The sequence below is a fragment of the Hippoglossus stenolepis genome, chromosome 16, assembly GCF_022539355.2.
Source record: "Hippoglossus stenolepis isolate QCI-W04-F060 chromosome 16, HSTE1.2, whole genome shotgun sequence".
Lineage (NCBI taxonomy): Eukaryota > Metazoa > Chordata > Actinopteri > Pleuronectiformes > Pleuronectidae > Hippoglossus > Hippoglossus stenolepis.
In genome coordinates this window covers 2,418,015-2,432,235 of record NC_061498.1, presented here as the reverse complement: position 1 = coordinate 2,432,235, position 14,221 = coordinate 2,418,015, and the positions used below count along the sequence as shown (strand labels likewise).

At 43.6% G+C, this 14,221-nt stretch overlaps 1 protein-coding gene across 1 annotated transcript in view; it reads left to right on the top strand.

The window, feature by feature from the left end:
• Positions 1–10,638: 10,638 nt before the first annotated feature.
• The window catches only part of rtbdn (retbindin), an 8,971-nt gene continuing 5,388 nt past the window's right edge, over positions 10,639–14,221 (top strand). Inside the window, exons 1-4 of the mRNA XM_035179635.2 lie at positions 10,639–10,798; positions 12,422–12,592; positions 12,681–12,780; positions 13,616–13,744. Coding sequence (XP_035035526.1) covers positions 12,433–12,592; positions 12,681–12,780; positions 13,616–13,744 — 389 coding nt within the window. The 5' untranslated portion in view covers positions 10,639–10,798; positions 12,422–12,432. The remainder of the gene's footprint in view (positions 10,799–12,421; positions 12,593–12,680; positions 12,781–13,615; positions 13,745–14,221) is intronic.

Below are 14,221 nucleotides of genomic sequence, written 5' to 3'. Positions count from 1 at the left end.
AGAATACGCGCGGTCCAAGCGGTGCCATTGAAGCGTTGTGTGTGAAAAGCATCGGTGGTTTGATTCCCCACTACTGACCCGTGTCCTGTGTCCGAGTGTCCACGGTCATGCTGCTGCCTCTGCGGTGCGCGCTCCTCGGAGCATCCTTGACATTGTGCCAGAGGTGCGTGCGCGTTGGAGCTGGTGTCCGGCCGAGCGACCGCAGGCCCGAAGGACCACAGCAGACATGAAGGATTCAAACCCCTTGCTCCTCTCTTCTCCTCCTCCTCCTTCTTCTGCAACCTCCAGGAGAAAACCTCTCCCCACGTTCACAGCAGCCGGAGGAGACGCGCTCCAGCCTTCAGCACCTCCTCGGTCCGCCGGAGGAGCCTGTCCGCTCCCGTCACCATCACCCGGAGCCTCCTCCTCAGATCACTCACAGTTTCTACTCGCTTCTCCTTCTTCACGCAGCCTCCGATCCTGAAACCTCCGCGTCTCCCGTGAATCTGAGCGACGGTCGCAGCAGCAACGCGAGACTTGTCACCTCCTTCTTCCTGGGTTCGCTCCTCCTCCTCTTCCTCCTCTTCCTCCTCCTCCTCCTCCTCCTGCTCCAACATCCTGGAGATTCACTACATGACCACATGACCCGCGGCCATTCTGTGACACCTGAAGACACCATCACTGCGTTCAAATGTCCCAATGAGACACATTATAATTAACTATATAATTAAAACAGGTTTATAATTCATAAAGGAAGATTTTCTGAATCCTCTGCAAACTGTAATTATTTAGTGTTTGAAATGAATTTGTACATGGAGCACACACTGTTTTATTTAGTAGAGTTATTTGGATAAATATTACTACCCCTACTACTACTAGTAGTAGTACTAAAATGATTATTAATAATAATAATAATAATTAAATCTGTATAGCACTTCTCAAAATAAAGTTGCTAAGTGCTTCACAAATAAACAAGTAAAATACATTAAAAAAAACATAAATTCCAATAAAATAACAGTCGTAAAAGAATAAATAAAACAAGAACATGAATGTGTGACATAAATTTAAACATGACCCCCCCATTACAATAATAAAAAGTAAAGTTGGCTTAAATCCGAAAACGCAATTATGTTTTAAGCTTTGATTTAAAGTATTTGATTTAATTTTTTGGGGATTGATGGATAGAAAGAAAACACACATTGTGTGACACTGTGTTTCCAGTGGTGTTACTGTGTTGATTGACAGATAGATAGATAAAAGGATAGAAGGATAGAAGGATAGAAGGATAGATAGATAGATAGATAGAAGGATAGAAGGATAGAAGGATAGATAGATAGATAGAAGGATAGATGGAAGGATAAATAGATAGATAAAAGGATAGAAGGATAGATAGATAGATAGATAGATAGAAGGATAGATAGAAGGATAGATAGATAGATAGAAGGATAGATAGATAGATAAAAGGATAGAAGGATAAATAGATAGATAAAAGGATAGAAGGATAGATAGAAGGATAGATAGATAGAAGGATAGATAGAAGGATAAATAGATAGATAAAAGGATAGAAGGATAGATAGATAGATAGAAGGATAGATAGAAGGATAGATAGATAGATAAAAGGATAGATGAGATAGAAGGATAGATAGATAGATAAAAGGATAGAAGGATAAATAGATAGATAAAAGGATAGAAGGATAGATAAAAGGATAGATAGATAGATAAAAGGATAGAAGGATAAATAGATAGATAAAAGGATAGAAGGATAGATAGAAGGATAGATAGATAGATAAAAGGATAGAAGGATAGATAGATAGATAGATAGATAGATAGATAGATAGATAGATAGATAGATAGATAGATAGATAGATAGATAGATAGATAGATAGATAGATAGATAGATAATAGATGACTGCATTGAGGCCGGTGGACACTCTTCAGCCAGGAGATTGATTTCCAGTGCAGGTTGGAGTCCGGGGCGACTCCCTTCATTGGGGCTCCTGATGTCGTCACTGTGGTCTCTGTGGTACACCCCCGCTGGTGCTCTCATAGCCTCTTATGTAATCTGTAATCCCTTTGAGTTTGGAGAGTAACAGCTGCTCAGTTTTGTTTGGAACAGGAGTCGATGCTCTTCTGTTCACGGCCACGAATCTCAAGGACAAACCATCGTTATCACCCCAGATGTTGGATGAATTATAGAAATGTTACAGCTGTTCAGCGCGATCCTGACATTAGACAAAGACACAGGTCAGCTTCTAAAATTTTCTCTGCCTCTGCTCATTCCCCCCCCGGAAACGAAATTCCCCCGTAAATATCCGGATTAGTGCTCAGACACACACTGATTCCATTTCCATGTCCCGTTACACAACACACAACAACAACACACACTCCTCCCTGCTGTCGTGGATATTCTCAAAGGGTTCAGTGTAATTTTATTGGACCGTAAAAAATCCCTCTGAGACTAATCAGTAGAATGAAAACCACCCGTTGTTGATTCTGGTAAAGTTGAGACGTCAGGTTTTCATGTGACAACCACGACGATTTGGATTCAGTTTCGTGGGTGATGACAGAAAAGTTCCAGCCCAATGACCCTGGTTGAAGCAAAACACACACACACACACACACACACACACACACACACACACACACACACACACACACACACACACAGGAAGTGAGCAGATGGGAGCAGTGATGCTTTCCGGACCACGGCCTCCTCTCTCATCCAGCTGCAGCGGCAATGAAAAACATCTGTGCACAAAACATGAAACTAACTACAGTGTGTGTTAAGTGTATTATAAGTTCATATATTATAACTACTATCGCATTGTGTGTGGTCTGTTTGTGATGTTGTGTTCTTTGGTCGCGTGTGTGCAGAGCTTTTTAATAAACAGTCTGTGGTGCAGAGTGAAGTTAGAAAACTTTGCGTTCATCCTACCTGGTTTATCTGCAATGAAACTGTACAGTTTTTAATGAATTTGCTTCATTACTACTCATGTTTTTGGTTCATAGATAAGTTTAAATGTTGTTTTCAAAATAAAAGCTCTGTAATTCAGCTAAATATCAACCATTGCCACAACAGAATGAACACTGTGCTTCTACTTTGAAGACAAGCAGCTAAAGAGGAAGTGATTGATGCTCTATCATGAAATCTGGAGTGAACGTGCTTCCTGAAACCAGGATCAGGGCTGATGGTGGATCAGGTGAGATCATGATTGATTTCTTCAGTCTGGATTCATCTGCTGTTTGTTGTGATTTCCCTGAACACGTCACCACTCTGCCTCCTGGTGGTGAGACGTGGCAGTGCAGCACAGAACCTGACCAGCACAGAAGTCTCTACTGTTTCTACTTGTTTCTCTTTGACCGCCTGCAAAGATCAGAAATAATATATTCAATCATCGAATATGACAACTGATCAACCAACAAACAGAGGAAATTAATCCTTCTGCATTATAAAACTATTGAGGTCAACGTTGTTCCCTGGTTGATTTAATTTGTGCTAAACAGATCACTTCCTAAATCAAGGGGACGCAGCCGAGCAGGGGTTTGTTCTCACCCTAACCCTCCAAAGTACAAGTTGTTCCCTGCATCAGATCAATTAGAGCGAGGTGCGTCTTAATCTGTGGGATGAGCACAGGGTCACGACGAGGCCGGAATTAAACTCACACACGATGAGGCCCAAGAGACGATGTGGGCAATTGTCTGAGGTCTGGAGTTTCTGTTTCTTCACTTCACCAGTTTGAAGGAGAGAAGAGACGAGAGGAAGGATTATTTTTCTTTCTTTAAATAAGATTCTATGTGTGTAAGGAAAATTACAGCAACATATTTCTCACAAAACGTTTTTTAAAACTTTTGGTCAGATTTACAGCAATGTTTATAAACTTTGTCACTAAATGTTAAATCTAAATGTCTAATCTTAATTTTTTATGTAAAATATAAATATAAAATGTTAAATCTGGGTGTTAAATGTCAAATGTTAAATGTTAAATGTTCAATCTAGATCTACATGTTAAATCTAAATGTCAAATGTTGATTCTAAATGTTAAATGTCAAATCTAAATCAAAATATGAATGAATATATGATGTTAAATTAAAATCTAAAAACAGACATTCAGGAGTTACATATAATGAAATGTGACTGTTTTTCAACCTGTGCAAACTTCACTCAGACATGTGGAACTCGTGTGGATAAAACATTTCTCCTTCCTGTTTTCCTCTGTCTCACTCTTTCTATTCCTGTCTCTGTTTCCCCCGGTGTTCACTTACACTCGCCCCCGGCCTGACGTCACCGATCACACGGCCAGACTGAAGCATTAGAGGTAATCACGATGGCCGCCCATGCCCGGGTCTAAAAACAGGCCCTGTCCCGCTGGCAGGCGAGCGGCCGCGTCCCCGCAGGACGTCCTTCACCCTCCTCACAGACTGTGTCCCACACTGTGTCGCACACTGTGTCCCACACTGTGTCCCACAATGTGGACGCAGTAAGAGGATTGCTCCAAAATACACAGATGAACAAATGCACAGTGACAGACAGACGACAACACATGTCAACAAACAACTGTCACACGTGGGCAACGCATCCAAAGATAAAGTCATAAAAAGAGCATAATCAGAGCAAACATCATTATTTAGATTATTATTAATGGAATTTAAATTGTACACGTTTGAGCTAAATGATGCCGTGAACTTGACCTTTGACACGTTTGAAAAAAATACATGTTTTTACGTCATCACAGGTACATTTTTCATGTATCTGTACTTTACGTAAGTAGATTTATTTTCAGCTGCACTTTCCACCGCATCAGCAGAAGTCTGCACTTTCTACTCCTCCACATTTTCTACAGTGCTCAGTGATACATGTTCATATTGAAACGTCTGAAACAGATGCAGAAGAGGCTGTAACTCAATAATTACAAGTTTAATTGATGCAAATGCTTCCAGTGGGGGGCTTCAGCTGTGTCCTTCGGTACCCAATCAGCTGATCTGCAGAGGAAGAGGAAGATAAACTGGGGAGAGAATAACTTTGATGAATTATTCATTCTTGTACTGAAGCAACAAGGAGACGGAGAGAAGAACAAATGTTTTATCAGAGCAAAGAACAAAAAGAGTCCAGATTCAAAGCAGCATTGGCAAAAGACCCCGACTACACAACAGCTACACAATGACACCACCACAGACACACACACACCTCCACAAATTGGGCCCAACAGTCCTATTAAATCAAAACAAGGCCACATTATGTTTCTCAGCTGAACGTCGGTGGTAGTTACTGGTTTCTAGTCGTATGTGTTAATAACAAAAAGCCTGAACCCCTGGGAAACCATATTTAAATCCACTGGTGACACTGATGGTTAAGCTTTGAACTCAGCTATTTAATACTGCACACAGATTACACCTCCACCTCCACCTCCACCTCCAGCCTTTCTCTCACACCGCCAGGTCCTGAGTTTCATTTGGAGACGCACAGATTTGCACAAACTCATCGATACTATCCCATCTTAATATGTCTGAATCTGTATTATATTTATTTATTTATATCAGGATTCATACGTAATTCTCTGAGAAATCAAGGAAAACGCCCTGAAACGTTCATTACTCACATTCCTCCACCGAGCTTCTTGGTATCTGTCCAGTAGTTTTTGCAGAATCCTGCTAACGAAAACAAACAAGCGCCAATGAAATCATAACCTCTGAAGTGAAAAGTAGCTCAGATCTGCAGCTCTGAGCTCAGATTGATGAACCTTCTCTGACGTGTGAAGAAAAAAAAGGCTCAGTTTGTTAAATGTGGGTCTTTTGTCTTCTTTCGTCCACCGTCGTCTTCTATTGATCTGCTGTCAGACGTGTCAGCTCGGGAGCAGAGTTATGGGACAGACACACCTGCTCGTCTGGACTTTCCTCCTTCATCCATCTGCAGCTGCTTGTGATGCAAACATGAATCTGTCCGGAGGCCTGTGATGTATCTGCCCCGGAGCTGCAGCCTCACGGCTCAGCCGTCCAGATCTGTCTCTTGTTTGTGTCTCCACGTCCCCTGATTACAGTCAAAATGTCAGAGTGATCATGAGTCACAGGCTCGTCCGCTCTAATGTGGGCCGCTGGGTTTTTTATTCCACCTTCTTACGCGAGCAGAGGAAATGAGGTGCGACAGACAACGGCCTCCATTCCACAAGAAAAGAGACAGGATCTAATGTGAGAGAAGCTCAGGAGAATCACGTGAGAATTATATAATTATTTATTATTACAGCTCAACGCACTGCACATGGAGAAAAACTCATGCAAACACATCTTCATCACTTTGATGACACATGCACAAAATATCACAACACATGCAAATATAGAAACACGCTGCAAATAGCAAATATTATGAACCTGCTGTAGTTCAGTGCTTTGTGATGTTATTGAAGGATGGAACTTCTTTTCTGTATTTGCATGTGTTGTGAGGTTGTGGTTTTGCAGCTATAGACTTAAGAGCTTCTGTTGTATAGACTTTTTATATAATGGACCTTTCCCTTGTTTTTCTCATGCTTGGATTTCTGTTGTGTTTAGTTGTTTGCAGCCTCCCTGTCCTGTTTTATTTTGAAACTTCTTTCTTTGTGTGTGTGTCTCTTCCTTTACTTCCTGTTTCAATTATCTCTGCATGTGTTTGTCTCCCTTTGTTTTTGTCAGATTGTCTGTTTACGTGTGTGTTTTAGATTCTCTTGCAGTGGTTACCTCCCTTTTTTCTTATTGAATCCCTGTTCACCAGTTGAGCTTTGGGTCCTATTAACGCAGTGCACTCTGGGTATTTAGGAGGAGCCGGACATAGTTCAAGAGAAAAGTGACTCATTCAGTGATAAGAGCAACTAATTTTTCATATCTCAACTTGAAAAAAACTATAGAGAGAATTCAAGCGTCCAAACTGGGTGTTTGGAGACAGGAAGTGATTAAGATAACATAGTTTAGTTCATGTGTCAGTAGTTTGTTCTTGGTGCTGCTGACCTCGGCCCTGAAATGCAGCTGAGGTCAGCCTGCTCCTTGTATATTTGACTGGTACCTGGACGCCTGCAGACCTGAGGCCTCCTTCTTTCTGCCTCCTGCCTCTCACAGGTGTTGTTGACGTCCTCTGGCACCCGGCTGCCTCCGGGGATTTGACGTGAGCGAACAGGGCCGAGCAGATAAAGAGGAAAAGAGGCGAGCAGCTGTTCTGAGCCTCCACACAGTCACAGTCCATCCGGAGAGGAACTCTGACATCAGCAGGTCCAGGAGGTGAAGGAGCTGCAGACATGGAGCCCGTCGCTCAGGAGGCGGAGGCGGCAGATGCTCACATGCAGAGGCGAGGGTGGAGGTTTGTGGCGAAGCGGGGGGGGCGGCACCATCATGATTCTGTCCACTTACGCCGTCGCCACCCTGACGATGAACATGGGGAGAAACCTCCAGGAGCGAAGACTACGACCAACTGGGAACTAGGAACAACGACAGTATGATTTCAAATCTGTCCTTTCAACTTGGTGCTGAACTGGGAGGTGAACGTGAAAACATCAGTAAATCCCACAGAATAAAAGTGATATAATCTGGTTCCTGCACTGAACTGGAGTCCTGACCATGAGGGGATAATAATGAAAAAGACTTGCAGTGCTGCCAAGTGGCCACAGGAGGGAGAACTGGGACAACAACACACCACAGGCTCAGAGAAGAAGAGACGTTATGAAACACAAACTCTTTATCAGGCTTTAGACTGAACGGAGATGAAACAGATATTATTTCAAAGTGTCGACCTGTTGGAGATGATGTGTGTGTTTTAAATATGATTGTTTGAATGCATTTGGACGTAAGCATGTGAAAGTAATAAAGGAATTCTGTACATTCTTATCAAACTACCAACCTCAGACTCCTGGTGACATTTGGAACTTTCTTCCGAGCAAAAAAAACCATAATTAGTAACAGCAAAAATTTGGTATTTGACCAGTGACATTTGTGTCGACTCAAAGGTCGCTGGATTTGACCTTTTCCCTGAGAGAAGCTCCTGCTTCCTTTTCACGGCTAAATGTTGGGAGGTGAGATAAACTGCAGCTGACGGAGAACAAATACAGAATCATCTTACCAACAGCAAACAAATACACAACAAAATAAAATATCCACAACAGTGATCACAAACGTTTTTGTCCCTTAAACATCAACAGTGTCCTGATATGTTCTTATTTAACGCTGTTAATTAAACTAAAGTGGATATTTTGTTTGTCCATTTGTGTTTTTACCCAGAAGAAACTTAACTATTGTCATTAACTGTTTGATTTCCTAAATTACAACTCGTCCAAAACGCAGCAGCCAGACTTCTCACGGAATAAAAAGATAATAAAGTCGAGCACGTTACTCCGACTTGAGCTTCTCTTTATCAGCTTCTGGTAAATTGTATAAATTGTTTTAAGATGTCGTTGCTGACTTTTAAGGCTCATTCTGGATTTGCACCTCCAACCTTTTGACACCATAAGTTTGCATCGTAGCTTTAAGTGTCACTGGAGGATTTCAAACATTTATCCTTTACTCCTCGCTAACGTTTTAAGCTACTGATCCATTATTTTTATTTAACTATTAAACCAACACTTTTATCTAACATTTTAATTGTTAATCAATTCAGTTTTAACTGTCTCAACCATCTACATACTTAGTGAACTATTTTAATCACCTCCGCCAAGAAGGTTACGTTTTCACCACCGGTCCGTTTGTTTGTTTGTTTGTTTGTGAACAAGATTAAACAATAACAACTAAACAGATTTCCACGAAACTTGATGGAAGGATGTGATATGAGTCGCAGAAGAACCCATTTCATTTTAGTGCAGATCCAGATCATATTTCTTTTTCACATTTTTTAAATTTACAACATAGTGTGTTTTTCCACATCAGTATCTCAGTGAATAATTGCTGGATCTGATGAAATCTGCTGAGTTCTAGTGTTTTATCATCTTTTTTAACACTTCAACCATTTATTCTTTTAATCATTTCATGCTTATTCTAAATGTTTGTTATTATTATTATTTCCAAACTTCACGCAACGGCGACTCTGCCATCCCGGTGAAATAGGTCAGTGGCACAAATCAAAGGAGCTCTAAATGGCGGAAATGAATGTTTGTCATTTAGTGAGTCGACAGGGATGGGTGACAGTGTTTGCCAGCCGAGGGCCAGGCTGTAGGGCTCGAATGCAGGCAGTGACCCAACCCTGTTAAATGAGAACGACAACAAGGGTACACAGAGAGCGGGGACGGACGGCTTTGTCCTCCCGCTCTCTGTTCCCTGAATAGCTCCGGCAACAAAGGATATCGTTATTCCTCCTCTAATTACCAGGAGGAGAGCTGTTTGTCTGCCTCTCGCTCCTCCGCCCTCACCCCCAGAAATAAAGTGCTCTGCGGTGACGACCCTCTGCGGTTATGAAACCCTCCGGTGGCCCTCGTTTCCTCACCGATCTGCACCGAGGGGCCGTTTCAACCGCACTCAGCCTGCGTGTTTATGTGATGCATGGCCAGTATGTCTGGTGCTTGCCTGTCCCTGCACGGTTCCACCGCCAGAACCAATCATGTCTACGGCACGTCACCAATTTCACAGTCCTGGTTTTAGGCAAATGTATCTAGGCCACAAGACGCTCTCCATCTGTTCCTCTGCTGCCAAGCGCCTTGAGAGAGAGAGAGAGAGAGAGAGAGAGAGAGAGAGAGAGACGCACCCAGCCAGGGATTAGGTTGGCGCACCGGGTCCGAGAGGAGGTGAGATTAAAAGCTTGTGTGTGCAATAATACACACATATGGTGGAAAAACACACTGACTCACTCTCACGTGTCCATTTATCCTCAAGCAGACTTTCACGGCTGCCGTCGCAGGGAGAAGAATCGATCACATGCTTTTAGGGTTTTACACCTTTTGATAGCATCAATGGAGACGGTGCACATATGACCCGCGGGTCGTCCCTGCACACAGGTGACAAATTAACACTGTGTCTATAAAACTCTGGTCGTGCACCGAGCAGCAGCCGGGGGTTTGTTCCACAGAGATGTGTTTCCTCAGCAGTATTATATCTCAGCTATATCCTGCTCTGACCCTGTCGTCTGCAAAAAGCCCTGACCTCAGTAGAGAGAGAGAGAGAGAGAGAGAGAGAGAGAGAGCCGGGGGAGGACAGGTGTGACTCAGCACCACCTGTGAACCAGCCTCTCGAATCAAGGGCAGCACATCCCTCATGAGATCTTGGAGTTCAGGCCTTGAAGATGTATGCAACGTGTTTTCTCCGTGTTTCCCGTCGGCGGTGTGTTATTAGTGGAAGGGACTGGTGGAAGGGGAAGGCTGTCACCAAGGAGGATTTGGTAAACATCTCATTGGGAGATTAACAAGGAGGGAGACCGGCCTCTCTGTGTGTGTGTGTGTGTGCAAAGAGGGAGAGAGAGAGAGGGAGAGAGAGAGAGAGAGGACTTCCCAGCATGGGGTAGAGGGAGGGCTGAGTTTCCCGGTGGTGGGGAGTGAAATGTCCTTCAGATAAACCGGTGACAAAGTAGTGAGCAGCGGCCCCCGGGCAGCAGAGATCACAGCCAGCACATACACACACACACAGAGAGAGAGAGAGGGAGAGAGAGAGAGAGAGAGGGAGAGAGAGAGAGGGAGGGAGAGGGAGAGAGAGAGAGAGAGAGAGAGAGAGAGAGAGAGAGAGAGAGAGAGGGAGGGAGGGAGGAGAGGGAGGGGAGAGAGAAAAGGGAGAGAGAGAGAGGAGGAGACTGGAGCACCGAGGATTCACAGCAACACGCCGAGAGGAAAACAGTCACTCACCAAAGAGGAGACTGATCAGGACGGAGCATCTTCTTCTGCAGTGACAGGTAAATACAAACACTGATGATTACACGTCGGCGGCTCAGAGAGACGACAGGAAACAGCTGATTATTCTGAGTGACATCCTCACAGCAGAAGTGGTTTATGTGAGGACGTGTGTGTGTGACATTTATAAAGATTAATTAGAAATGTCTGTAAACTCAGTGACGACAGATTCCACAGGAAACATTTGTTCAACTGTGAGATTTTTAATCTGTTTGAAGACAGATGAGCTGCTTTTTCTTTGTCATCACTGGAAATGACTGAGATGATTTAATTCTGATTTAATATCACTGGACCATGAACAACAAACTAAGACACTAAAGACTTTCTCAAGGTCTAAAAAAAACTCAGATTCCATTTGGATCTTGACTCTTTTCACATGTGTAGCCTTGGTTAAGTTGCATTTTATTTCTAATATGTTGTGAATTATATGTTTTGTGCAGAATTTTGGTGAAAGGAATTAAGCCGCAATAAGTTTTGGTGTCCGACCAGTGTCCTCACATTTCTTTTTAAAGTCTGAATAATATTATTAAAGTAAAATATAGTTAAAAAAAAGTTAATCAGCGATGGAGCGTCGGTATCGAGGTTCTACCTGAAACAAGCTCTCGACCAATCACGAGTTTTATAGCATCAAATAACCAAACTTATCATAAAAATAAACACTTTAACATGCATTAGTAATGTATTTGACGTGGTCCATGTCCCCTCTGCTAACACGGAGGAGGTGATGTTTTTATATTCAGCCCAAATTTTGGTGAAAATAATTAAGCTGCAATAAGTTTTCCCCAGTGGCCTTGCATATATTTTGTAGGCTACATGATTATATTACAGTAAACGATAGTTGTGTCTGTTTTGTGTTGTTTATAATCCGCTAATATAAACATTTCAAAGTGGGAGTGAACTCATGCGTCCAAGTTGTTCAACGTGTTTTCACTCAGCTTGTTGTGTAAGAGCTCGGCCACGCTGGCACCTGCCCAGGGCCACACGGTCGCGTCCGGCAGATCAGACAGTCGCCCGTCAGATTAAACAACGACGCATGTCGTCCATCTCAGCTCGCTGCCTCAGTCCCAACTAATTAGACTCACCCCGTCTGCGAGGTCACCGCACGCAGGGAGCATGAGCCGCTGAGCCGGACGACTCACTGTCTGTAACCCGCTAATGACAGGAGGCATGAGAACGGCCCAGGAGGGTGTGTGTCTGTGTGTGTGTGTGTCTATAGGGGCTGATTGTTATTCATCACATTATATCACATTAGATTGTGTGTCTGTGTGAGTGTGTGAGTGTGTGTGTGTGTGTGTGTGTGTGAGTGTGTCTATAGGGGCTGATTGTTATTCATCACATTATATCACATTAGATTGTGTGTCTGTGTGTGTGTGTGTGTGTGTGTGTGTGAGTGTGTCTATAGGGGCTGATTGTTATTCATCACATTATATCACATTAGATTGTGTGTCTGTGTGTGAGTGTGTGAGTGTGTGAGTGTGTGTGTGTGTGTGTGTGTGTGTGTGAGTGTGTCTATAGGGGCTGATTGTTATTCCTCACATTATATAACATTGTGTTTGCAGTAGTGTGTGTGTATTGTGTGTCTGTATTGTGTGTGCCGCTGTCCAATGTGCTGAACTCCTCCCCAGACTCTGCAGAGATGGAAGTCACCTCTCGCCCTCAGCTATTGGTTTGCGTGTACCTGGCGGCCGTGCTGATTGGCGGCGCCCACTCCGAGGGGCTGTGTCTTCAAGACGGCAAACACAAGGCCTCCCCGAGCCCGGAGCCCCACCTGAGGGACTGCGCCCTGTACGCTGACAGTGAGTGACGCTGCACGTGCACCGACACACAAAGGTGCTGAGTCAGAGTTGGTTGAAAAAAGGTTTCCCCTGTTCTCGCTGCCGACAGACAGCTGCTGCACAGAAGACAACATCCAGGACATCTCCCACGTTCCCTCCGCCGGCAACGAGAACGAACCCTGGGACAAGTGCGGGCCCCTGAGCTCCGAGTAAGTCTCCCTCTGCGGATCCAGACTCTTTCATGTTCACCTCCGAGCATCTATAATGTATACTTGTACATATTTCATAAATGTACAGTCGTTCATTGTGACTAAAGTATTTAGCAACTTTACTCTCCTCTACTTTCTGGTCTTGTTTAACTCTCACTGCTCTCACAGTCATTAGCTGCAGCAGCTTTCAGCAAAAAACCTTCCTGCATAGCACTGAACCCCAAGAAAAGATATATATTCTAGATAGAATATTGCTAACGTTGTTATATATATTCTAGATGTGTAAATAGTGTATATAAAGAAGGACAACTCGTCCCACTATCCAGAGATGGATCGAAGATATCCTGGAGACAGAGTCTGAGCTGCAGTAATGGGGGTAGCAAGGTCCCGTCTATATGTAGGCTAGACCAATTACGAGTCAGTCTCAGCTGTCAATCAGGATGTTTCACCCCGTTTTTATAGCATTGAATAACTAGTTAAAAACAAACTTAGAAATAAAATGTGATAAGAACTACCTGAAAGGACAGAAACCATCTTTTATTTGACTTTTTAGTTTGGTGTCCCATGTCCCATCTGCTAACATGGAGGCGGGGTTTATGACCCGTTCTGCAGCTGGCTTCACTTTTGGGGAGATGTCATGTCGTCCATCTTTATCTACACTCGATGGAGTTGAAAACTGAAATCTAGAGGCCAGATAATCTGTTGTTGCTGGTTAAAGTAGCTTCAGTGTCTGAGACTCTTTTCTCAGTCGTTGTTCTCCAGGTCGACAGATGTTTAAACGTCACTGATCCTCACCTCAGCTCTGACCGTCGCCCTCTCTCTCTCCCCCCCTCAGGTGTGAAGGTTTCCTGAAGCGCGTGTCCTGCTTTTACCGCTGCTCCCCCGATGCCGCCCGCTGGCCTCACCCCCACCGCCGCTCGTACATCCAGGCCGTGCCGCTCTGCCACAGCTTCTGCCGTGATTGGTGAGGCTGTCGAACACACCGCCGAGCAAACCTAAATCAGAATCACTACATGTGTCCCCCTCCGCCCGTAAGGATGCAGAGTCTTTGTGTCAACAGCGCTCGCTGCTGTTAACACTGAGACTGAGTGTCCAATAAACAGCATAAAACTGCACGACAGAGATAAAACCCAAGGTTGCATTCATCAACCTTAGTCCAGAGTCGTTTCTTATGAAGGAGGCAACAAATATGTGTAACGGTGTCTGACAAGATGGGATCGACCACCAGTTGAGTTAGTGCTCGTGGTGCTGGGATGTTAAAAAGACGAGTTCAACACAGACAGAAAGACCAAATGTTCTATCTCTATCTCTATCATTTCCCATATTGTGAATAATACACATGTATTATAATATTAAGCTTCTTTGATTTGCTCCAGAGTTTAGATCAGAATTTAGTTTTTATTGTTTGTGTTCAGAGCTTTTTAAAAAAAACAGTCGATGA